This window comes from Muntiacus reevesi, chromosome 17, assembly GCF_963930625.1.
Source record: "Muntiacus reevesi chromosome 17, mMunRee1.1, whole genome shotgun sequence".
Taxonomy (NCBI): Eukaryota; Metazoa; Chordata; class Mammalia; order Artiodactyla; family Cervidae; genus Muntiacus; species Muntiacus reevesi.
This window is the reverse complement of record NC_089265.1, coordinates 1780349-1805659: the sequence shown is the minus strand read 5'-3', so window position 1 is coordinate 1805659 and position 25311 is coordinate 1780349. Positions and strand designations below refer to the sequence as shown.

Genomic DNA, 25311 nt, shown 5'->3' with positions numbered 1-25311 from the left:
AAGGATTTTCTTTAATTGGGCCCCAAACTGTTTTAGACTGTTCATTTGAAATGAGAATTCAAAGATGTAAAATACAGGCCAAAACATCAATAAACTCTTCTGAAAGATACTCTTGTGATTAGAACAGCCCTCGGTGTCTGTCTCAGCTGCCAGAACAATGAAAAACTGCCTTTATGGAGCCCAGAGGTTTTAGTACAATACCAGATCTGAGATGGGCATGACGTTTTATTCTGGTTTGAAGCCACTGAACTGTGTGTCTCCAGGCAGTCTGTTGCCTTCTTTGGCCTCTCTGTCTTACCTTGTGTTAAAAAACCAAAACAAACAGAAAACCCCACCAAAAAAAAAAAAAAAGAAAGAAAAAAAACTTTGAGAAGAGATGCCCTGGGGTTTTCCAGACATAACATTCTTGTTTTGTGAACAGATACATGCAATAGACCTGTTTTTATCTTGCCTGACAGTAGTCATTAGGTGAAGATCCCATGAAGAAGGGAATGGCAACCCACTCCAGTATTCTTGCCTGGAGAATCCCATGGACAGAGAATTCTGGTGGGTTACAGTCCATGGGGTCACAAAGAGTCAGACACAACTGAGCACCTAACACTAGCAGAAAACCTTTAATACTGTTCTTTTTGTCTTTCTCCTTTTCTAAACATTATATTTATGAGAACTTTATTTTATGTGATTCCTGCTTTTTTCCTCTTTTAAAAATATTTATTTATTTTTAATTTATTTGTTTTTTAATTGAAGGATAATTGGTTTACAGAATTTTGATGTTTTCTGCATCACCATGAATCAGCCATAGGTATACATGTGTCCCCTCCGTCTGGTACCTCCCTCCCACGTCCCACTCTTTCCTACCCCCTAGGTGCAGTTTGAGTTCCCCAAGTCATAGAGCAGATTTCTGCTGGCTCTGTTTTACTTATGGTAGTGTATGCTTCCATGCCGCTCTCCATAGAAAAGGGGAAGAAGGTGGCAGAGGAGTAAGATGATTCTTACTTCTAATCAGAAAAGGCACAGCATGTGGGGAAAAATGAAGATCCAAGAAGGGTTTCTTATTATGCTGGATCCATTAAAACTAAGGATTACAGAGATGACATCTTGGGGTCTCTCATTCGTTGTTAGGTTTGAAAAACAGTGATTTAAAACATCCATTTTTGAACAGTTAGGTGCTTTTTGCGTATCAGAAAAATAACCAGGCGTACAATGCTGTAGAGGCCTGAACGTCGGTGTGGTTCATAGAGTAGAATGAGCCCCTTTGTTCTAGCTCCTTCTGAATTGTTCAGTGACCTTGCCAACCTCGTCTGGGGGTCACTCCCCATTACCTGTGTGCAGCTTATCCTTGACGTACAAATCTGTATAATATTGGGGCTTCCCTGGTGGCTCAGTGGTAAAAAAAAATCTCGCCTGCCAAGTGAGAGACACAGGCTCGATCCCTGGATGTGGAAGATCCCCTGGAGGAGGAAATGACAACGCTCTCCAGTACTCTTGCCTGGAGCATCCACTGGACAGAGGAGCCTGACAGGCTACACTCCATGGGGTCGCAAGAGTCGGACACGACTTAGTGACTCAGCCACCCACCACCGTCATATACATTTCCCCTCGTGTGCCAGGTCCTCTCCAATCACTGTTTTCTCTTTGGGTTCTGGCCACCTTGGCGAACTCCTTTGTCATTAGACCCCAGGGTCACTTCCTGGAGGAGGCTCTTCCTGGACCCTGCCTCACTGCAGTCTCCGTCTGGTACCACGTGGGTCTTTGAGCCCTGTCTGGTGCGGCGGTTGTCCCACTGTCCTGTGACGGTCGGTTCACTCTCCGTATCCTCCTCCTCGACTCGGGAGGACTGGGGTAGGGACCTGTCCTCCCCGTGAGCCCCACACCCCAGCAGTCTGCCTGACAGGGAAGTGCCACTGTTATTGCGCAGTGCTGTGGACGGATGCCGCGTGCTCCCAAAGATGCTCTTCCTCCTTTCATGTAACCTTCACATCTCCACCTGGGTTGGGAGCTGGCTTTGTGTGATGAGAGGCGTCAGGATCCCTGCACAGGCAGATTCCAGAGCATGTGTCAGGAAGAAAGGGGGACTGAGTGACCCTCTTTCTTTAACATGACTTTGGACACCGAGACAGAACTCAGCTGCTTGAGGACTTAAATGCTGCGGCTAGGCTGCAGTCACCTTGGCAGGAGCATGCTTGCTCCACAAAACTCTTCATCTTGGCTTTAGATGCCCTTAGCCTGTGCTCGGGCATCTCACTTGTAGCTCAGTTGATCAAGAATCTGCCTGATCTGCCTGCAGTGCAGAAGACTCAGGTTCGATTGCTGCGTGGGGAAGACCCCCTGGAGAAGGAAATGACAGCGCACTCCAGTACTCTTGCCTGGGAAATCCCATGCACAGAGACCCTGGCGGGCTACAGTCTGTGGGGTCGCACAGAGTCGGACACGACTGGGCGGCTGAGCACACACACAGCGCAGCCCGTGTTCAGATGTCACCACCACCACCTAAAGACTCAAGTGATCGGAGGAAGGGTGGGCTGGCAGGATTTTGTCATTTTTCTTTAAAATTGCAAAAGAAAATCATTTTTAAACCGTGTTTGTCAAAGAAGGTTTGTTCCTGTTTGGTCACTCCATCGTGTTCTACTGTAGTGACCCCATAGCCCGCCAGGCTCCTCTGTCCATGGGACTTCCCAGGCAAGGATGCTGGAAGTGGGTTGCCATTTCCTTCTCCAGGGGATCTTCCCAATCCAGGGATCGAACCTGCATCTCCTGCATTGGCAGGTGGGTTCTTTACCACTGAGCCACCAGGGAAGCCCAGGTTAAAAAGCTTAGTGTGGGTCTTTTTCACTGATTATAAGACACAGGAAAGGAAGTTCCAGAAAGATAGCCAAACTAGGGAGGTGGCAGCTGGCTATCAGTTCTTTTGTGTTTTTTTATTTTGTGGGGTTTTTAAAATTTGGACTACTCTTTTTTTTAAGTCTTTATTGAATTTGTTACAGTATTGCTTCTGTTTTATGGGTTTTTTTGCGGGGTGAGGGTTGGCTGTAAGGCATGTGGGATTCTTAGCTCCCCAGCCCGGGGCTGAACCTGCCCCGCCTGCCTTGGAAGGCAGTCTTCACCACCGGATTGCCAGGGAAGTCCCAAGGCTGTCAGTTTTGAATGTTAGCGTCTACGACATACTGCGTGTGTCAGGCCTCTCCATTCCATAGGAAGCTGAGATTTCCCACCACCCGAGGAGTAGGGACTGATCAAGAACGCGTCTTATCTAAAGGGTGGCCTCTGTGCTGCTTACATCACTTACGCACAAGTGAAAACCAGTGATAACTCTTTGTAGATGTTGTGACAAAACCCCGTTGTATGAAGTATAAAGTTATTCATCACGGTTGATGGGGAAATGCCAGCATGGACCCTGCCAAGAAAAAAACAATCATGCACATTCATGTAGTTCAGAACACCCTGACACAGGAGGCCCTTTCCCTTCCAACTCCAGAACTGCATGGTCAATAGTCATGTTTTACTGTAGGTGAAGAGATAGCAAGTAAGACTCCACAAAGCATCTTATTAAAATGCTTTTAGAGAAAATGCAGTTGTTTGGAAGTAGGGGAACGGCCAAGCTGAAGAAAGAACCTTTGATGCTTGCTGACTGTTTTCTCTTTTGTTTCATTTATTTTTAAAGTCAAGTATTCTGTGAAAGTTTTCCGAGCGCGCCCATGAACCTCAACAATTCGTCCATTGTGGCCGTGGGTAGGCCTGGTTTGGGGATCTGTGGCCTTCCTTGTTGTATTCTGAAGGACTGTGTTTTAAGCTGGTGGATTTCAGCCCTCGTGGTTTACCCTTCAGAGGCTGAAATGTCTTTCCGAGTGTGACGGTGATATTAACTGAACTTCTCGAAGTGCCACGTGTGAAGTCTGACAAGCTGAACAAAGTCCACTTGTGGAATGTTTTTCCAGTGTGCAAAGGGGCGTGATGTCTTTCTGTTCTCTTGGCGACTCCTGCCTCTTGAGCAGCTGCCTGGGGCTTCCATCCCAGTGTGGCTGCAGAGCAGATGTGGAAGGAAGGAGGCAGGACCTTGGAAGAGTCTGCTGAGCTGCCCTGAGTCCCTGGGAGGGCCAAGGTCTTGTGTGGGAGGGGTGTCAGGGAGTCTGGAACAAGCTGTACCTGCCCTGGGACAATTAGGACTCGGGTCTGCACCATGGGACTCCCGGGGATGTGGGAGAGCTGGAGTGGGGCTGGAACTGGGGAGGCCAGCAGCAAACACCCATCCCAGTGTCGCCAGCCTGCCCCCCCGCTCCTGGCACCGGCAGAACACGCTGACCTACATGCTGTCTCTCACCGCGGGCCACCATAAGTAGACACGGCCTGTAACTGCATTCTACGGCGTGTTGGCCCCGCAAGTCCCTGGCAGGGTGCCCGGCACATAATAGATACTTTTGTAAAAATCTGAACTTGAAAGGGCATGGCATGAAATAGGGTGAATTCTTAATTAAAAACTGTTCATTCATTCATGTGCATTAAATGCTTTCTTTTTAAAAATAAATGTTCACAGAGAGTTTTAGAGTAAAAACGCCTGGATTACAAACAGCCCATAAATGACACATTCTGTTCTCTAAGTGCCTCGGTGACTTTTCAGATGGGGAAGGAGGGGAGGGATGAGTCTGCTCCCTACTTGGCCTGCATGGGGGGTGGGCGGGGGGATGCCTCGGCTCCCTACCTGGTAAGCTCTCTGAGGGAACCAGGTGCCGGCCCGGAACAGTCACTGTTTCTAGCCCAGAACGGAAGATGATTGGACAGTAGTCTCCTCTTCTCTTTGTCCTGGCTGGCACTATGTGTTGGAAAGTAGAAACCACGTGGCCAGCCTTTGTTTGAAAGTACCTCTGATTTATGCATCTTAAAGCCTAGTGTGATCTCCCGTTTACCGTATTCTCCCTAATTGCGGGGGAGAAAAAATGTCATAATGTGTTTACTGCACATACGCATGAGACCCTCGCTCCTACTATGTCTTCTTTCTGTTTCTCTCTGAGGTCCTTGGTCAGCATCTATAGGCCTCCCCCCAGCCCAGGGAGTCAGAGTGACCCCAAGCTCTGTCCATGGCGCTCATGCATCTCAGACCCATGGCTGATCATCTGCTAAGTCGTGTCCAGCTCTTTGCGACCCCAGGGACTGCAGCATGCCAGGCTCCCCTGTCCTACACTGCCTGCCAGAGCTTGCTCAAACTGATGTCCATTGAGTCGGTGATGCCATCCAACCATCTCATCCTCTGCCGCCCCCCTCTCCTCCTGCCCTCAGTCTTTCCCAGCATCACGGTCTTTTCCAGTGAATCAGTGCTTCATGTCAAGTGACCAAATTATTGGAGCTTCAGCTTCAGCTCCACTCCTTCCAATGAATATTTAGGGTTAAATTCTTTTAGGATTGACTGGTTTAATTTTCTTGCAGTTCAAGAGACTCTGAAGAGTCTTCTCCTGCACTGCAATTTGAAAGCATCAATTCTTCAGTGCTCAGCATTCTTTATGGCCCGCTCTCACACCTGTACACAACTATTGGAAAAACCATAGCTTTAACTATGTTTAAAGTCTGCATTTACTGCATTCTCCCTAATTCCAAAAAAAAAGAAAAAGCCACCGTGTATTTATGGCACATGTTCATGAGAACTTGTCTCCTACTGAGACTTCTTTCTCCTTCTCCCTGAGCTCCTTGGTCAGCATCTGCCCTCGTCTCCCTCTGGGTAGTCGGAGGAACCCCAGGTGCTGTCCACTGTGCTCACGCTTCTCAGATCTGAGCCCCTTCAAAGGAACCGTGGCTGGAAATCATTTGTCATGATTTCCAGTGGTGGGACGGCAGTCACAATGTATTCAACAGAACTGAAAACAAGGTGTGATATAACTTAGAGTAAACTCAAGAAGCATTCATTTCAGGGAAGGATTCTTTGTATGTTGTATTAGTAATTTTTATTTATCAAGCCAAGCAGTGCATGTTTGACACACATGTGATCATAAATTCGTGTAACAGTCGTTACTGGTAAGTCCTGGGCCAGAAACACCCAGGCGGTCAGGGAGGTTAGGTCTGGGATCCTCGCCTAGTTGCTGTCAAACCTGAGCCCATGTCTTAACTGTTCTGTAAGGAGCAGGTCAGCTTGATAACTTCCTGCTGAAAGAAAACCACAAGATGAGGCACGTAAAGAAAACCATAGTCCCAGGGGGTAATGTGTCATGATCCTGGGCCCCCTGGTTCCTGCTGGGGGTCACGTGTGGGCTGTCCAGGATAGGAAGGCACCCAGCCCTGTGGGGAGTGTGCGTGTCTTTCCTGCTGAAGAAATCTGTGACCTGAAGTTGCTTTATCATCCCTGGTACCTCTTCAGTGTTTTTATCCACACAGTTGGAATGATAATTTCTGCTTTTGAAGACAGATGCATTCATTCAGCAGTTCACTGGGCATCTAAAGCGTCAGGGAACGTGAACTCCGCAGAGACAAGATGAGGTTGACAGTATGGTCCGGATGGTATATTAGCCTCGGGAAAGGCATCGGCACTAGTGGGACAGGAGGAGTCTAGGTGTAGACTCACTGTGTTTGACAAGGGGGCAAGGCCAGCCACGGGAAAAGGAGGGTGTTTTCTATAGCTGGTGCAGACAGGCTGGATGCCCCTGTGGGGAAGAAATGAACCTTGGTCCTTCCTCACACCGTATACAAAGTAACCAAAGTGGGTGCACGGAAAAGCTGAAACTGGAAGGGGCACGGGAGTGCTTCTCCTTGTGATGGAAGCATTCCACATCTTGTGTATTGTGGTGGTTACATGGGTGTGTAAGTTTGCCCAAACTTGTTAAAATGCATACCCAACATGGGCACTTTTTTTTAATTTGTAAATTACAGCACAGTAAAGTTGATTTCTGGCTTCCCCAGTGGCTCAGCAGTAAAGAATCTGCCTTCCAGTGCAGTATACGCAAGAGATGTGAGTTTGATCCCTGGGTTGGAAAGAGCCCCTGGAGCAGAAATAGCAACCCTCACCAGTGTTCTTGCCTAGAGAATCCCAAGGACAGAGGAGCCTGGCAGGTTACGGTCCAGGGCTTGCAGAGTCAGACACGACTGAGCACAAGCAAAGTTGATTTTAAAAGAGAAATCACATCCTCTCTCCCCTGCTTAACGCTTTTCGATGAATGATAAAATCCAGGTTCCCTCCTGTGTCCTCTAGAGCCCTAGGAGGTCTGGACCCGTCCGCGTCTGTGACACGTGTGGCAGCTCCCCGTTTGCTTTAGTTGTTGGCTCTTCCTGGAAGGCCCTTTTCTGGGCTCTGGGTGATTCCCAAAGAGCTCCGAGGCCACCTCCTCAGGGAAGTTCTCCCGGAGTGCCTCATTTGGCACTCAGGTGCATCATGGTGTGTTTGTCAAAGCATGTGTGGTTATCCAAAGTTCTTATACACATGGTATTTATTCTGCTTTTCCCCATGAGGATATAATCTCCACAGGAAAGATCTATATTGTCTGTTCATCTGTCTCTGGGACCTAGAATAATGTCTGCCCAGAGCAGATGTTTCCTCGTGGCTCAGAAGGTAGAGAATCTGCCTGCAGTGCAGGAGACGTGAGTGCAACCCCGTGGAGAAGGAAATGGCAACCCACTGCAGTGCTCTTGCCTGGGAAATTGAGGGCCCTCAGTCCACAAGAGTCGCAACGAGTCGGAGACGACTGAGCAGCCGACACTGTGGCTTCCACAGTAGATGTTCAGGAATTCTTTTTGAACAGAAGGGATAAGGAATCCAGATTGTGTAGCACCGCACTGCAGAGACGCAGATGCTTGCTACATAAAGTAGGGGCGCGGTGTGGCTCGTGTTTAGAGTGGCTGGAGGGGTCGGCCTGGAATCCGGGCCAAGACTGAAGACGGGTGGTCAGCCCAGAAGGCTCCCTCGGCACTCCTAGGAGGGGGACACGGAGGCCCCCAGGGAGGGCCCTCCGAGGACACAGACGTGGGGGCCCGCCCACGCAGTATTCAGCGGGTGGAGCTCACAGTGTGGTGTTAGGGACGTTCAGAGGGGAAGAGGGTGGTGCAGTTGAGGACTGTCCCCGCGCCTTCCCGCACAGACGGTGCCGTGGCCTGGTTGGCAGACTGACCCCTTAGTCTGAGGGCACTGATATGACTCCCCGCAGGGCATCCTGGTGGGGAAGTGCGTGGGCTGTGGGTGGTACCGTCCGCAGGGAGGGGGTTAGGACCAGGAATGTGGCCCGGGGGGTGCTCAGGTGGGAGGTGGCAGGAGCGGCTGCAGGGGAAGGAGAGGGGCTGGGGAAGAACCGGGAGCACCGTCAGTGGGGGCGTGGAGCCCAAGGCCCCAGAGAAGGAGAGGATGGGGAGAGCAGCCGTCACAGCGACAGCTCCACAGGGCTGGCAAGGAAGAGGCTGGCGATGTGAGCAGGATCCGCAGGGAACTCAGCCCTGCACCGCGTGGGGGTCAGGCTGTACCGCCGCGGGCCTCAATGTTGGTTCTGAAGCTGGAGAGACCATGGAGGGAAGAGAACAGCGGACCTGCAAGCGCAGCTGCCCTCAGGCCCCGCCGCCTCCGCGGGCCTGGCTGGGCTGGCGGCGTGCCTTGGTTTCTGTGAGCACGTCGTGGGTGTCGTTCGTCCCCAGTTCTGCGCGGGCCTCTGGGGTGGCAGCCAGGACGTCCCGGGGCGGGTTGCATCCCGCTGGACACTGGCGGGAGGACGCGGTCTCGGGGGTTGTCTGTGTGCCTGGGTGCTGGCCGGGGCAGCCTAAGAGGAGTCGGGAGACCTGGAAACCCAGCGAGGCCACTGGGAGGTGGGGTGCAGGGCAGGATGGCTACTGAGAACCTCAGAGTGACCTGGAACTTCAGAATTTAGAATGTGGAGAGAAGAAAGGCCCTGGGGTGTGGCCATGTCTTAGTGGGTGAGATGGAGCGGGGGGCAGCAGGTGGGGGTTAGATCTCGGGTGAGCAAGCGCAGCCACCCACCATGTGACACCCTACATCCCCGGAGGCAGGTGAAGATGGAGGCCGAGGAGTTCAGTGAGTGAGGCGGGCGGGAGGGGAGGGTCGCGGGGGCAGAGGGCGCTGGAGCAGTTGCCTGAAACGGGAAGGGCGTCCCAGTCTGGGGAGGGCCACGCCAGCTGATGCTGGGGGAGCCCTTCCGCCGTGGCAGACCCCGGGGTGCACTGCAGGAGGCGGAGGGCATGTCCACCGGCAGAGAGAGATTCTGAGTATCCAGTGCACCCCCGGGGTCCCCAAGGGGACAGGCGGGGCGTGAGAGGAGGCCTCGCGGTGCTGACTGAGGAAAGCCAGGGTCAGCCTTTGAGCCTTGCAAGGTCGTGTGATATAAAGTTACGCCGTTCCTGCCAGGAGTCTTATGTTTCAGTAGCAAAAATAACAAACTCATATATCATGATTTTCCATGAACATTTGGAACAACTACATAATTGGTGTGCTATTTAAAAATTAGCCAGATGTGTGTCTTAGCTGGGTTTCTAACATATCATAAATAATCATTTTAAAGTATGAATGCTAGTATTTATGCATTTCTTTTTTTTTTTCTTCTAAACAGGTTTTTCATCAGGAGCCAACTCCATGGAGCCAGGCCAGGTTTGGCCCCTGGCCTGCTGTGAACAGAGTGTCACCCACTAGAGGACCCCCGGCCGGCCGGCTCTGCCGCCTCACGGGGCGAGCGAAGAAGATGGGTGGAGTGAAGAGCCACCTGCCCGAGTGCTTCCTGCCTCCCGTGCCCTTGCTGATCCTCGTGTCCACGCTGGCGACCGCCAGGAGTGTGGCCAACAGCACTTTAAATGCCACCGATGTGGCGGTGGGCTCAGCGCCCGTGGTCGTCGCCAGAACCGACCATATCATTGTCAAGGAAGGGAACAGTGCCTTGATCAACTGCAGTGTTTACGGCCTCCCCGAACCCCAGTTCAAGTGGTACAATTCGGCGGGCAAGCTGCTGAGCGAGAACGAGGAGGATCGAGGGGGAGGTAGGCCATCCCGCTCCTCCAGGGTCAGAGAAACAAGGAGGGGTTGGGCCAGTGCCCCGGACGTCTCTGGTTCTTACTCACATTGTTTCAGGATCTTCTTGAGTCTGGTTTTTCTAAAAACCAGACTCAAGAAGATCCTGGAGAAATAGATATCCTTAAGGATTCACAGCAGCAATGAATTCATTTTTTTCACTCTTGACTCAGAAAACAAAAGGCAAGCATCAGTGTCTTTTAAAAAGCCTCTTGAAATGTTACAGTATAATGCATGCTAATTGCTGTAGGGGTGGATGTAAAGTGGGTTTTCCTTATGTGTCTCATTCATAAGGGAGTTTTCCTTTGTTTCGTGAAATATAGTGGTTGTCTATCATTTAAAAGCCTTGCTTTTTTAAAAAATGTTATTTATTTCTTTGGGCTGTGCTGGGTCTTCGATGCTGTGCAGCCTTTCTCTGGTTGCACAAGCAAGGGCTGCTCTGGTTGCAGTGCACGGGCTTCTCACTGTGGTCACTTCTCTTGTTCTGGAGCACAGGCTCTAGGGCCCACGGGCGTCAGTAGTTGAGGCACGTGGACTCTAGAGCTCAGGCTCAGTAGTTGAGATGCACAGGCCTAGATGCCCTGATGCATGTGGGATCTTCCTGGACCGGCGATCGAACCCATATCCTCTGCGTCGGCAGGTGGATTCCTAACCACTGGACCACCAGGGAAGTCCCTTGAGGTCACACTTTTTGAAAGCAGTCTCTGTGCAGCTTCTCACCTGCAGCCAGAGATCACCTGTGTTTCCTGGCGACCTGGCTGAAGTTTCTAGACTGTTGGCCAGGAGGGAGGGAGGAGGCTGCAAGAGAGAGAAGTAATGATGGGACCACAGAACTTGCCTACTAGAAGGAACCCTGGAGACCGCACAGTCGAAGCCCCTCTCTTATGCGACTTTTCCCTGGTCCTGTGGTCGTTAGCTGGGACAAGAATCTTCCATGCTGATACTACTCTGGTCACAGAGCTGGTCCATGCTGATGGGGGGCAGACGGAACAACCCAGCCCCTTCCTTTCACTGCAGGTCAGGAGGAAGTGATGTCACACCTGTGAGGGGCGGTAGCCATGGCAATGTGCACATATTCAGGTCCCTGGACCCCAAGGGTCTTTCTGCAGGGCTAGGGATTCCAAGGACACGGCCACTGAAGTGACCAGGGTCTCCAGACTGAGTCTGCTGCCTGCTTGGGCCTGGAGCAGAGGTGGTCCCAGGTATAGAGGGCCATGGCAGGGACTCTGAGCCCTGTGTCCTGGCGAGAGGAGCGTACGGGCACAGTGTGGGCCTGGGCTTCAGCAGTGACGTTTCGAGGTCTGTCTTGGAGTCGTACTGACCACTCCAAGGAGATCTCGATGGTTGGTGTCCAGTTGGTCTCAGCAGGCGGACGTGTGCTTCATGTCTCTGTCCGTGCTTTGGGTGGTTGAATGCCCTGGAGTCGCCTGGGGTCACTTCTCTTCCATCCGTGGGCACCGGGGGTGGAGGGAGCAGACACCAGGGGCCTGGAGATAGAGCCTAGGTTCAGGGCTTGTCTGACAGAACCCTCCAGTCCTGTTTGTAGCTGCGTCCACGCTGACAAATCCCTTGGCTGTTCTAAAGCCTCATGAGGAAAGACACACTAGATTTTTTCAAAGAACTTGTGATATTGGTACTTAACGTGCCAGCTCAGCTCTAGTGATTACCGCACATAATCAGAGTCATTTCAGGACACAGGTAACACGGGGTAATATTCAGAACTGCCAAGCAAGACAAAGGAAATGGAACATTTATCCTCAGCATAAAATATGACCATGAGTGTGCCTCTTGAGGAGCCGAAGTCTTCAAGTCTTCATTTATGGCAGGAAGATGTCCACCTTCTAACCAGGATATAGATTTCAGTTTCTGGGCTGATCAGCTGGGAGTTTACATGGAGTGGTGTTTCATTAATAACTCAACAAAGAAGTGGTTGCTACAGCATGGAAACAGCTCTAACATCCTAGAATGTCAGTTACACGCACATACTGCAGTGGGAACGGCGCTGACACCCTAGAATGTCAGTGACACGCGCACGCTGCAGTGGGAACAGCTTGACACCCTAGAATGTCAGTTACAAGCGCACGCTGCAGTGGGAACAGCGCTGACGTCCTAGAATGTCAGTTACACACACACACTGCAGTGGGAACAGCGCTAACACCCTAGAATGTCAGTTACACACACACTGCAGTGGGAACAGTGCTGACGTCCTAGAATGTCAGTTACACGCGCACACTGCAGTGGGAATGTTGCTGACGTCCTAGAATGTCAGTTACACACACACTGCAGTGGGAACGGCGCTGACACCCTAGAATGTCAGTGACACGCGCACGCTGCAGTGGGAACAGCGCTGACGTCCTAGAATGTCAGTTACACACACACACTGCAGTGGAGACGGCTCTGACACCCTAGAATGTCAGTTACACACACACTGCAGTGGGAACGGCGCTGACACCCTAGAATGTCAGTGACACGCGCACGCTGCAGTGGGAACAGCGCTGACGTCCTAGAATGTCAGTTACACACACACACTGCAGTGGAGACGGCTCTGACACCCTAGAATGTCAGTTACACACACACTGCAGTGGGAACAGTGCTGACGTCCTAGAATGTCAGTGACACGCGCACGCTGCAGTGCTGCCTGGTACTTGCTCAGTCGCTCAGTCATGTCCAACTGTTGGTGACCCCAAGGACCCTGTAGCTCACCAGGCTCCTCTGTCCATGGGATTCTCCAGGCAAGATTACTGGAGTGGTTTGCCATTCCCTTCTCCAGGGAATCTTCCCAACCCAGGGATTGAACCCTCATCTCTTGCATCTCTTGCAGGCAGGTTCTGTACCACTGAGCCACAGACCACTGCTGAAATCAAACAAGATGAGCATAAGTCCCATTAACAACCACCCCTGTTGACTAAGCCCCTGTACTGTGTTGCCCAGTTTGTTTCTGGTCCTCACAGTGGGCATGAGGGTTTTGTGGCCTTGATCCTCACAGGTCTGGATTGAGAAGCAGGGGGATGGAGAAAACAGTACTCAGCAGGGTATGGCTGGGTTGGGCTTCATTCTCCCTCTGTGCCTACCAGCACCTGCTCCTCCTCCAGGTCTCAGCAGACAAGGGGTGGTGAAAGCCCCTGGCCAGATAGAACAGATGAGAGGCTGGATGGTCAGTGCACCAGCCCCATCACCATCACCAAGAGGCAGTGCTAGGACCCCACCGTAATGCACATACGAAGCATGCATACACCCAGGCATGTTCAGAACCATTTGGTGAGTTGCCCTCGTGTGTGCTTTGCAATTCCAGGAGTACTTAATAGTATTTCATTTCTTGTTGGTGCTGAGAAAGTGACACAACTGTTCCTGGTGCCTCTCTGCGGGTCCTAGAAGGAATGGGTTGTTGCCTATCGCTGGTGGGAGCAGCAGCTGACTTGCTTTGTGTCCCTCGTGTTGTCTCTTCAATCCCACAGATCAGGAGAGGCCACTGTATGATCTGTTTCTGGAGGACTTTTGTTTTTTTTGGAACTCACCAAAGGACACATTGGGGCTTCCCAGGTGGAACTAGTACTAAAGAACCCACCTGCCAACACAGGAGACGTAAAAGAGACCCGGGTTCAATCAGGACAATTCCCTGAAGGAGGAAATGGCAACCCACTCCAGTATTCTTGCTTGGAGAATCCCATGGACTGAGGAGCCTGGTGGGCTACAGTCCATGGGGTCACAAAGAGTCAGACAACTGAAGCGACTTAGCACGCATGCAAAGGACATGTTGGAGGTGGTCCACCATTTTACAGAAATAACCCAGAGCTCCAATAACATGAGTAACCACAAACGGCCACAAAATGTCCTGTTTTCAGCTTTTCTTTTGCTACAGGTGAGTAGCCATATATAAGTGCCAGAAAGTGTTATAAAAATGCCTCTCTTATTTCAGGTATGAATTATCCAGTGTATTTTTGCTGTAGTTTCTTACTCTGACTTTAAACCATGAAAATGCACATTGGCACCTTTATCAGATGATAAATAACAAGCATCTCAAGAAAGTCTGCTCTGGAAAAGGTATAGGCCTTGGCAATCATGCCTGGCTCAGTTATGTTGGAAATTCTTACTTCAAGTGAGGTTTTAGGTTTCCCCATGGATTTGTTCTCCATTCTCTTGTAGTGTTCTGTCATCAAAAATAATTACGAATTATCTCTGAAAATACACCCAGAGTTATCTGAGCTGAGTTATATGAAGTTCGCGATTCTTTCATGGCTGCTCCACCTTTGTAGAGTTCATTGTTGTGAATTTTGGTTTAGTTTACATTGCTCTGGTGTTTTTATCCTCTGTTCCTGCAGACGTTTTTAGTAGCCTGTGAGATGCTTTTACCTCCTCCTGCCAAGGGACCACAGAAAACTGTACTGGTCACGTCTTCAGACCTGAGTGAATCTCCCCCAACCCCAACATATCCAGGAGGGAGTCAGTGCCCACAGCATGAAGTGGACATCATTGTTTGCCTCTCTGATATAGCATGGAATAGTGTGTGAACCTATAAAAGTGCTACACTAAATTCTTCTTTTAGTAAATTAAATGTTTGAGATTTAAAAAGTTGATTCCTCAAAATTTGTGTAATTGTAAATATACCACTGGAAATTCAGCAGAACAGAACAATGATGGCTCTTTGAGCAAGTTCTTTAACTTTTCAGAGCTAGTTTTCCCATCTGTAAAGCAGAGATAATCCTCTTTTACCTCCAGGCAGGGTTGTGAGCCTTCCATGATGCATTAAACGTTCAGTATGGTACCTGGAGAGGCTTCCCAGGTGCCTGCAATGCTGGAGATACAGATTAGATACCTGGGTTGGGAAGATCTCCTGGAGAAGGAAATGGCAACCCACCAGTATTCTTGCATGGAAAATTCCATGGACCGGGGAGCCTGGCGGGCTACAGTCCATGGGGTTGCAAAGAGGACTTAGCATGACTTAACGACTGAACAACAGCAGTACCTAGAGCACACCAATGCATCCGTAAATGGCAGCTGCGTCACTGTTACCGGCCACTCCACCCTTGTTCTGTGATGTCACAGTCAAGATCCCAAGTGCTTCTGTCTCTGCTTCATAGGACGGTGTGTTTTGTAAAGAAAGGAAATAATTTTCTGAGCAATTTCTTATTCACTCTCTCAAGTTCTCAACCTTAAAAAAGAAAAAATAAAAAGCATGTCTATCCCTGAAGTGTTATTTAAAATCTTGAGATGACACTGTGATGGCAAGGGAGGCACCTTCTCTTCCATCGGCTGCCTCCCCCTTCCTGGTGCGTTCCCTCCATGTGCAGAGGCCTGCTGACCCCCGCGTGCTCCGGCTGTGCAGAAAGCAGTGCGTGTGGATGCTGTGGGGGATGTGATGCACACGGCGTATTTTACTTTTGCCAGAGTCAGTGGCTCTCTCACCCAGAGGACACTAGCCAAGCCTGGAGGCGTTTTTGGTAGTCGTGGTCGGGGCAGGAGAGGAAGGAGTGGGAGATGGTGCTGCTGGTATCCGGTGGGTGGACACCAGGAATATTCTCAGCACCCCACAACACACAGGACAGAGAAGTATCGTTGTTGCTCAGTCACCCGGTTGTGTCTGACTCTTTGAAACCCCAAGAACTGTAGCCCTAGGCTCCTCTGTCCATGGCATTTCCCAGGCAAGAATACTGGAGTGGGTTGCCATTTCCTTCTCCAGGGGATCTTCCTGATCCAGGGATCGAACCCATGTCTCCTGCATTGGCAGGCAGGTTCTTTACCCCTGAGTCACCAGTGAAGCCCTCCAAAGAATTATCTGATGCAAAATGTCAGCCCAAGGGGAAAAACCCTTAGTTCAGTTCAGTTCATTTCAGTTGCTCAGTCTTGTCCAACTCTTTGCAACCCCATGTACACCAGGCTTCTCTGTCCATCATCAACTGGAGAAACCCTGGTCCCACCTAAAGAAGCATTTTAGCCAGCTAAAGAATCATTCCACAGTCAGTTTAGTCACCTGTGAGAACCGGTAATGTAGTTTTCTGTAAAAGTGGTACTTTGGTTCATTTTCCAGAAGGAATCATGTCAGAGGCCAACCTGCTAACCTGCTAACGGGCCACCACCGTTTGTAGTGTTTCTTCAATGCTTTTCAGCTGTCCCTTTGGGATGCGATCCCAGACAGCTTTTAGTCTGAGCAGTGGGAAGACCCTTCCCTGTCACTCTCAGATGAGGATGAGAGACGAGATGCCAAAACAGGAAGTTATTTCTCTCCACCCAGTGCTGGGCGCGCTCAGAAGAGACTCTTACCAGCCTCCATGGAGTGTGCTTGGCACTTTTTTAAAAATGAAGATTATCAGGTTGAATTAACTGGAGAGTCAGATGTTTCCCTTGCCAGGAAATTAAAAGACAGCTTCTTTTCAGGTTTTCGTGATTCTTTAAAGCAGAGCACAACCGCAGGCTGCGTACGCCCTGAGCCTTCCCCCGTCCCCTACCTTCCTGAGCAGAGAGCTGAACTAAGCCGGGATGATCCCAGGCTCCTCGGCCCCACGTGATGTAGGAAGCAGCTTGTTAGCAGCCCCAGGACTGCCTGAAGAGCCACCCAGGAGGATGGGACCCTGGGGCCCGGGCGCCTGGCTGCTGCGGTACGGCTGCAGCAGGTCTGTGGCCTGGGTCTCTGCAGTGGCTGGGGTCTGGGGAGGCGGGAAGGGTGGCTCGCACCTCTTGCAGAAGCCCCGTGACAGCCACGTGGGGCTCCGCTTGTGTTCAGTTCCGTTTTGTAAAGACTGGATGCCTTCCCTGAGTCTCCTCTCTTTCATATACCGGAGAGCAGGCTCCACACTTAGAGACAGAAAAGTGTGGACTCGGTGCAGCATCATTCAACTGAGTGTATGCACTGCCTTTCTGTCTGTGTAAGCATTATCGGGACTCTCACCTCCTGGAAAGTCTTCAGTTGGTTTCATGAAAATAACCTCCTTGTTTGAACGGATCCTCCTTGAGAGGCTGAAGAGCCTCCATGTCTAAATGAGGTTGTGAGCGGAGACTTAATCTTCTCGTACCACCTATCAGGGTTTCCGAGGTGGCTCAGTGGTAAAGAATCTACCTGCGATGCAGGAGACACAGGTGATGTAGGTTCAGTCCCCAGGTCAGGAAGATTCCTTGGAGCAGGAAATGGCAACCCACTCCAGTATTCTTGCCTGGAGAATCCCATGGACAGGGGGGCCTGGCGGGCTACAGTCCATGGAGTCATTAAAGAGTCGGACATGACTTAAGGACTAAACAACATCTACTCCTATCCATGAGTAGACAAACCATACATTAGTGGTTTACCCTTTACAGAAAAACCTCTCCAAGGAAAAAGAGAAATCCTTTCCTTCTAAGAAATAATTTAAGGGAAATTCTAAGAGCTTTGTATTTGGTCATAATTTTATTTTTTAAATTTATTTTTAATTGAAAGATAATTGCTTAACAATATTGCTTTGCTTTCTGCCATGCATCATGAATTAACCATAGGGGTACATCTCTCCCCTCCCTCTTGAACTTCCCTCCCTCCCCTGCTCTTTCCCACCCCTGTAGGTTGTTACAGAGCCCTACTTTGAGTGCCCAGAGTCATAACAGCAAATTTCCATTGGCTCTCTATTTTACATATGCTAGTGTTAATGCATTGGAGAAGGAAATGGCAACCCACTCCAGTGTTCTTGCCTGGAGAACCCCACGGACAGGGGAGCCTGGTGGGCTGCCGTCTATGGGGTCGCACAGAGTCGGACACGACTGAAGCGACTTAGCAGCAGCAACAGCAGCAGTGTGTATGCTTTTCATGTCAGTATACATCAAGGCTGTATACTGTCACCCTGCCTATTTAACTTATATGCAGAGCACATCATGAGAAATGCTGGGCTGGATGAAGCACAAACTGGAATCAAGATTGCAGGGAGAAATTTCAATAACCTCAGATATGCAGATGACACCACCCTTACGGCAGAGAGTGAAGAGGAACTAAAAAGCCTCTTGATGAAAGTGAAACAGGAGAGTGAAAAAGTTGGCTTAAAACTCAACATTCAGAAAACTAAGATCATGGCATCTGGCCCCATCACTTTATGGCAAATAGATGGGGAAACAGTGGAAACAGTGAGAGATTTGGCTCCAAAATCACTGCAGATGGTGACTGCAACCATGAAATTAAAAGACACTTGCTCCTTGGAAGAAAAGTTATGACCAACCTAGACAGCATATTAAAAAGTAGAGACATTACTTTGCCTAAGAAGGTCCATCTAGTCAAAGCTATGGTTTTTCCAGTAGTCATATATAGATGTGACAGTTGGACTATAAAGAAAGCTGAGTGCTGAAGAATTGATGCTTTTGAACTGTGGTGTTGGAGAAGACTCTTGAGATCCAACCAGTCCATCCTAAAGGAGATCAGTCCTGAATATTCATTGGAAGGACTGATGCTGAAGCTGAAACTCCGATACTTTGGCCACCTGATGCGAAGAACTAGACCCTGATGCTGGGAGGGATTGGGAGCAGGAGGAGAAGGAGACAACAGAGGATGAGATGGTTGGATGGCATCACCAACTCAATGGACATGGGTTTGAGTAAACTCTGGGAGCTGGTGAAGGACAGGGAGGCCTGGCATGCTGCAGTCCATGGGGTCGCAAAGAGTTGGACACGACTGAGCAACTGAACTGAACTGAATGCTTTCATGGGCATGATGTTAATTTTTGATGCTGAGTGGTCCTCAGGATGGCTGGGTGGATGGAGGTTTTGGCAGACGTGAGTTTGGAGGAGAACTGTGCTTACAGCATCTCCATGGCTGTACCGTCACCTTTCTCAAGCTGCTTCACCTCCGGGAGAGACTGGTGCTCTGGTTCTGTCCAGCGGTCATTTGATTGGAAGGTGTTGACCTGGGTGTTATTCCTGATCTGTCATGTCGAATCACGGTAACCTGCGTACCGTGGCATTTCTCGGGGTCATAGGTTTAGCTGTCACTGCACGATGCTGTCGACCTGTTTCTCTAGTTGCTGGGCTGGTCCCCTGACCCAGTTCTGTGGACGTGAGCTTGTGCCACCCTGAGTGACTCGCCTTCTGTGTGCCCAGGCCCCGAGGTGACAAGCGATACAAGTCAGCCACTTTCCCGGCCTGGGGACCCAGATGTTGGCTTCTCCCAGAGGGTGTTAGCTGGGAGGAAGGTCTGTCCTTCCTCTGTCCCCAAGGAGACAGATGCTGAAAAGGTGTTTCCACGCCCTTGACTTTCTTCCATTCAGTAATATTTTCCCGATCAGATTAAGGCCTGCCTGATTTGAAGCATTGCAGGAATCCTGGAAGTAGGTAACAGGTACGCCCATCTTGAACTTTGGTAGATTCCAGAAACCAGCCTTGCAGCAGTGTCCCCACGGCAGCCCCATCCACGGGCACTGTGCCTTTCTCATCCTCCCATGACCCCCGCCCAACCCTCCTCTGGCACTCTGCAAGGTGGAAAAGCTACCTGTTTTAAAAGTTGCTTGAATTTCTTTAAATTTTACTATGATTTAACCACAAGTGATTTTGTGTACTTAGGCACTACCTGCGTTCCATTTTTCTGTGACTTATTCGTCCAAATCCTTCCCCATTTTTTTTCCTTTTGGGTTATTTGTCTTGATTTTTAGGCATTCTTTGGGCTTCCCAGGTGGTTCAGTGGTTACGAACTCACCTGCAGTGCCGGAGGCATAGGAGATGTGTTTGATCCCTGGATTGGGAAGACCTCCAGGAGGAGGAAATGGCTACCCACTCCAGTGTTCTTGCCTGGAGAATCCCATGGACAGAGGAGCCTGATGATCTGCAGTTCATGGGGTCACAGAGTCAGACACAGCTGAAGCGACTGCACACACGTAGGAGTATCTAGTTACTAAGCATCTGTCAGATATTCTAGAATTTTCTCCCACTCTATCATTTGCTCATAACTTTAGTATAACATATAGCATAGTGTGGAACTTTTAACTGGGGAGAAGTCTAATCTTTCAGGGTTCTCTGTGGGCAGTTGCTGGGATTCTGGAAATGCTGAAAAAGGCTTACCTGTCCCAAGGCCATAGAAATGTTTTCATGTCTTCTATTGATGTTATACTTTTAGTTTTACATTTGGATCTTCAGAGTACTTGGGATTTATTTTTATGTGTCACTAAACTAGGAATTTATTTTCTTTCAAAAAAGCCATCAGTTGTCCCACTGTTCTTTGCCCCCTGATTTGAAATGACATCTTCCTTAATTTAAAATCCCCCCGCTCGCCGGCATCTGCGTCTGGACCTTGAGGTTTTCTCTGCTGATTGAACCAGGGCTCAGAGCAGGGGAAGAGGTGGGGTGGCCAGGCCTCTCGCCGCAGTTCTCTGCCCCTGCAGCACACAGGCTCCCCTCTTTTTTCACATGTCCCATCATCCCCTCTGGCCTTGGAGTGCTCTCTCTTCCTCCTGTTCCTCTCCCCACAACCCCAGGCCCCCTCAGGACTGCACCGTCCCATCCAGCAGCATCCTTGGTGCCCTGCTCACTCAGGGCACATGCCATGCACCCCAGGTTGGCAGGGAGTCTGCGTCCCTCTCCACATGACTGGTCTCTGCAGCCAGGGGTCATGTCTGACTTATCTTTGCATCTGCATTGTCTGTCAGGGAGCCTGGTGACAGACAATTTGTAAACTAAGGTTTGTTAACGGAATGCATGAACAAGATAAAGAAGACCGCTGTCCTTCTAAAGACATCAACTTTATCACACAGCGAGACTTCAACCTTCAAGAATAAACAACATTCATTATTGGATAAAGTCTACAATAGGTGTTAGTCTAAGGACCCATTGTTCTGGGCTAAGAAGCAGAATATGCACGAAACTAACAATTTATGCCCTGACTATCCCACTGGTTCCCCTAAACGAACCACAAGTGTCACCTCATTGTGTTTATTCCAGACTGGGCCTGTTTTGACCTGTGACTAGGAACTTCTGATGTGTTTGAGTCTGTATCTGCATTGAATTGCTTGGGCCCAGGCCAGATAAATACACGTCTGTAGACAGTTTCTAGTCAAAGCTGTGGTTTTTCCAGTAGTCATGTATGGATGTGAGAGTGGACTATAAAGAAAGCTGAGCACTGAAGAATTGATACTTTTGAACTGTGGTGTTGGAGAAGACTTTTGAGAGTCCCTTGGACTGTAAGGAGATCCAACCAGTCCATCCTAAAGAAGATCAGTCCTGAATATTCATTAGAAGGACTAATGCTGAAGCTGAAACTCCAATAGTTTGGCCACCTGATGTGAAGAACTGACTCATTTGAAAAGACCCTGATGCTGGGAAAGATTGAAGGTGGGAGAAGGGGACGACAGACGATGAGATGGTTGGATGGCCTCACCGACTCGATGGACATGAGTTTGAGTAAGCTCCGGGAGTTAATGATGAATAGGGAGGCCTGGCGTGCCTCAGTCCATGGGGTTGCAAAGAGTCGGACATGACTGAGCGACTGAACTGAACTGAGACATTTTAACACATCCCTGAAGATAACTATAAAATCTAACTTCAGAAACCCTCTGAATAGTCAGTAAAGCGTTGGTATTGTGTAACTATATGCATTTCTGCATTTCACTTTTCTATGACAGAATACAGCCGTCACTAAAAGTATAGCTGAGATATTTGGAGAAAGCCATTTATGTTCCCGTCAGGTGCCTGCCTCCTGACTTCAGCACTCTTTTCTGCTCTTCCTCTTCTCCACCCAGGTTCCTCCTTCTCTGACCTTGAATGTGTAGATAATTCCTCCACAGAGGGAGTGGGGATGAAAGGGTAAGGGGTGAACAGATTTATCCCAAGTGTTCCCCATGCAAATAACCTCACCTTCTCCTGCCCTGTCGCTGCTATATTTCCCACCCAAGTGAGGAAGGTCAGTGTGAGAAGCTCCCAGAGGTTCTGCAGTTCTGTTGAGCTCAGCACCTTCCCGGTCTGTCATAAACTTTCAGTCGACCAGACACGTTCTTTTTTTCCTGTGCCTGCTGTAGCCTGGTTTGATCCCAGGCGGTGCAGTTCGTAAATAATCCACCTGCCAATGCAGGGGGACACAAGAGATGTGGGTTTGATCCCTGGGTTAGGAAGATCAAATTGGTCATTTCCCTTGCTCAGATGATTTTTTTTTTAGAGTAATTTTATTTATTTTATTTTTTATCAGTTGGAGGCTAATTACTTCACAACATTTCAGTGGGTTTTGTCATACATTGACATGAATCAGCCATGGAGTTACATGTATTCCCCATACCGATCCCCCCTCCCACCTCCCTCTCCACCCGATTCCTCTGGGTCTTCCCAGTGCACCAGGCCTGAGCACTTGTCTCATGCATCCCACCTGGGCTGGTGATCTGTTTCACTATAGATAATATACATGCTGTTCTTTCGAAACATCCCACCTTCACCTTCTCCCACAGAGTTCAAAAGTCTGTTCTGTACTTCTGCGTCTCTTTTTCTGTTTTGCATATAGGGTTATCGTTACCATCTTTCTAAATTCCATATATATGTGTTAGTATGCTGTAATGTTCTTTATCTTTCTGGCTTACTTCACTCTGTATAATGGGCTCCAGTTTCATCCATCTCATTAGAACTGATTCAAATGAATTCTTTTTAACGGTTGAGTAATATTCCATGGTGTATATGTACCACAGCTTTCTTATCCATTCGTCTGCTGATGGGCATCTAGGTTGTTTCCATGTCCTGGCTATAATAAACAGTGCTGCGATGAACATTGGGGTGCACGTGTCTCTTTCAGATCTGGTTTCCTCAGTGTGTATGCCCAGAAGTGGTATCGCTGGGTCATATGGCAGTTCTATATCCAGTTTTTTAAGAAATCTCCACACTGTTCTCCATAGTGGCTGTACTAGTTTGCATTCCCACCAACAGTGTAAAAGGGTTCCCTTTTCTCCACACCCTCTCCAGCATGTATTGCTTGTAGACTTTTGGATAGCAGCCATCCTGACTGGCGTGTAATGGTACCTCATTGTGGTTTTGATTTGCATTTCTCTGATAATGAGTGATGTTGAGCATCTTTTCATGTGTTTGTTAGCCATCTGTATGTCTTCTTTGGAGAAATGTCTGTTTAGTTCTTTGGCCCATTTTTTGATTGGGTCATTTATTTTTCTGGAATTGAGCTTCAGGAGTTGCTTGTATATTTTTGAGATTAATCCTTTGTCTGTTGCTTCACTTCCTATTATTTTCTCCCAATCTTAGGGCTGTCTTTTCATCTTACTTATAGTTTCCTTTGTTGTGCAAAAGCTTTTAAGTTTCATTAGGTCCCATTTGTTTATTTTTGCTTTTATTTCCAATATTCTGGGAGGTGGGTCATAGAGGACCCTGCTGTGATTTATGTCGGAGAGTGTTTTGCCTATGTTCTCCTCTAAGATTTTTATAGTTTCTGGTCTTACATTTAGATCTTTAATCCATTTTGAGTTTATTTTTGTGTATGGTGTTAGAAAGTGTTCTAGTTTCATTCTTTTACAAGTGGTTGACCACTTTTCACAGCACCACTTGTTAAAGAGGTTGTCTTTTTTCCATTGTATATCCTTGCCTCCTTTGTTGAAGATAGGTGTCCATAGGTTCATGGATTTATCTCTGGGCTTTCTATTCTGTTCCATTGATCTATATTTCTGTCTTTGTGCCAGTACCATACTGTCTTGATGACTGTGGCTCTGTAGTAGAATCTGAAGTCAGGCAGGTTGATTCCTCCAGTTCCATTCTTCTTTCTCAAGATTACTTTGGCTACTCAAGGTTTTTTGTATTTCCATACAAATTGTGAAATTATTTGTTCTAGTTCTGTGAAAAATGCCGTTGGTAGCTTGATGGGGATTGCGTTGAATCTATAGATTGCTTTGAGTAGAATAGCCATTTTGACAATATTGATTCTTCCAGTCCATGAACACGGTATGTTTCTCCGTTTGTGTCCTCTTTGATTTCTTTCATCAGTGTTTTATAGTTTTCTATGTATAGGTCTTTTGTTTCTTTAGGTAGATATACTCCTAAGTATTTTATTCTTTTTGTTGCAATGTTGAATGGTATTGTTTCCTTAATTTCTCTTTCTGCTTTTTCATTGTTAGTATATAGGAATGCAAGGGATTTCTGTGTGTTAATTTTATACCCTGCAACTTTACTATATTCATTGAATAGCTCTAGTAATTTTCTATAAGAGTCTTTAGGGTTTTCTATGTAGAGGATCATGTCATCTGCAAACAGCGAGAGTTTCACTTTTTCTTTTCTTACCTGGATTCCTTTTACTTCTTTTTCTGCTCTGATTGCTGTGGCCACAACTTCCAACCCTATGTTGAATAGTAGTGGTGAGAGTGGGCACCCGTGTCTTGTTCCTGATTTCAGGGGAAATGCTTTCAATTTTTCCCCATTGAGGGTGACGCTTGCTGTGGGTTTGTCATATGTAACTTTTATTATGTTGAGGTATGTTCCTTCTATTCCTGCTTTCTGGAGAGTTTTGATCATAAATGAGTGTTGAATTTTGTCAAAGGCTTTCTCTGTATCTATTGAGATAATCATATGGGTTTTATCTTTCAATTTGTTAATGTGGTGTATTACGTTGATTGATCTGCAGATATTAAAGAATCCTTGCATTCCTGGGATAAAGCCCACTTGGTCATGGTGTATGATTTTTTAAATTTGTTGTTGGATTCTGTTTGCTAGAATTTTGTTAAGGATTTTTGCATCTATGTTCATCAGTGATATTAGCTTGTAGTTTTCTTTTTTTGTGGCATCTTTGTCTGGTTTTGGAATTAGGGTGATGGTGGCCTCATAGAATGAGTTTAGAAGTTAACCTTCTTCTGCAATTTTTTGGAAGAGTTTGAGTAAGATAGGTGTTAGCTCTTCTCTAAATTTTTGGTAGAATTCAGCTGTGAAGCCATCTGGTCCTGGGCTTTTGTTTCCTGGAAGATTTCTGATTACAGTTTCGATTTCCTTGCTTGTGATGGGTCTGTTAAGATCTTCTATTTCTTCCTGGTTCAGTTTTGGAAAGTTATACTTTTCTAAGAATTTGTCCATTTCATCCAAGTTGTCCATTTTATTGGCATAGAGCTGCTGATAGTAGTCTCTTATGATCCTTTGTATTTCAGTGTTGTCTTTTGTGATCTCTCCATTTTCATTTCTAATTTTGTTAATTTGGTTTTTCTCTCTTTGTTTCTTAATGAGTCTTGCTAATGGTTTGTCAATTTTGTTTATTTTTTCAAAAAAAACACAGCTTTTCGCTTTGTTGATTTTTGCTATGGTCTCTTTAGTTTCTTTTGCATTTATTTCTGCCCTAATTTTTAAGATTTTTTTCCTTCTCCTAACCCTGGGGTTCTTCATTTCTTCCTTCTCTAATTGCTTTAGGTGTAGAGTTAGGTTATTTATTTGGCTTTTTTCTTGTTTCT

The 25311-nt window shown here is 48.1% G+C and overlaps 1 protein-coding gene across 4 annotated transcripts in view; it reads left to right on the top strand.

The window, feature by feature from the left end:
- Positions 1 to 25311, top strand: part of MFAP3L (microfibril associated protein 3 like) — a 53206-nt gene that overhangs the window by 13601 nt on the left and 14294 nt on the right. For 3 of the 4 annotated variants that reach the window (XR_010659523.1, XR_010659522.1, XM_065908214.1), the window contains exon 2: positions 9522 to 9942. Coding sequence is in view for 1 of the 4 variants with exons in the window: in XM_065908214.1 (XP_065764286.1) it covers positions 9651 to 9942 (292 nt within the window). In the remaining 3 variants the exon portion in view is untranslated. Of the gene's footprint in view, positions 1 to 9521; positions 9943 to 13736; positions 13833 to 25311 lie in introns of those variants that run through there. The other variant, XM_065908216.1, reaches the window with a different exon arrangement.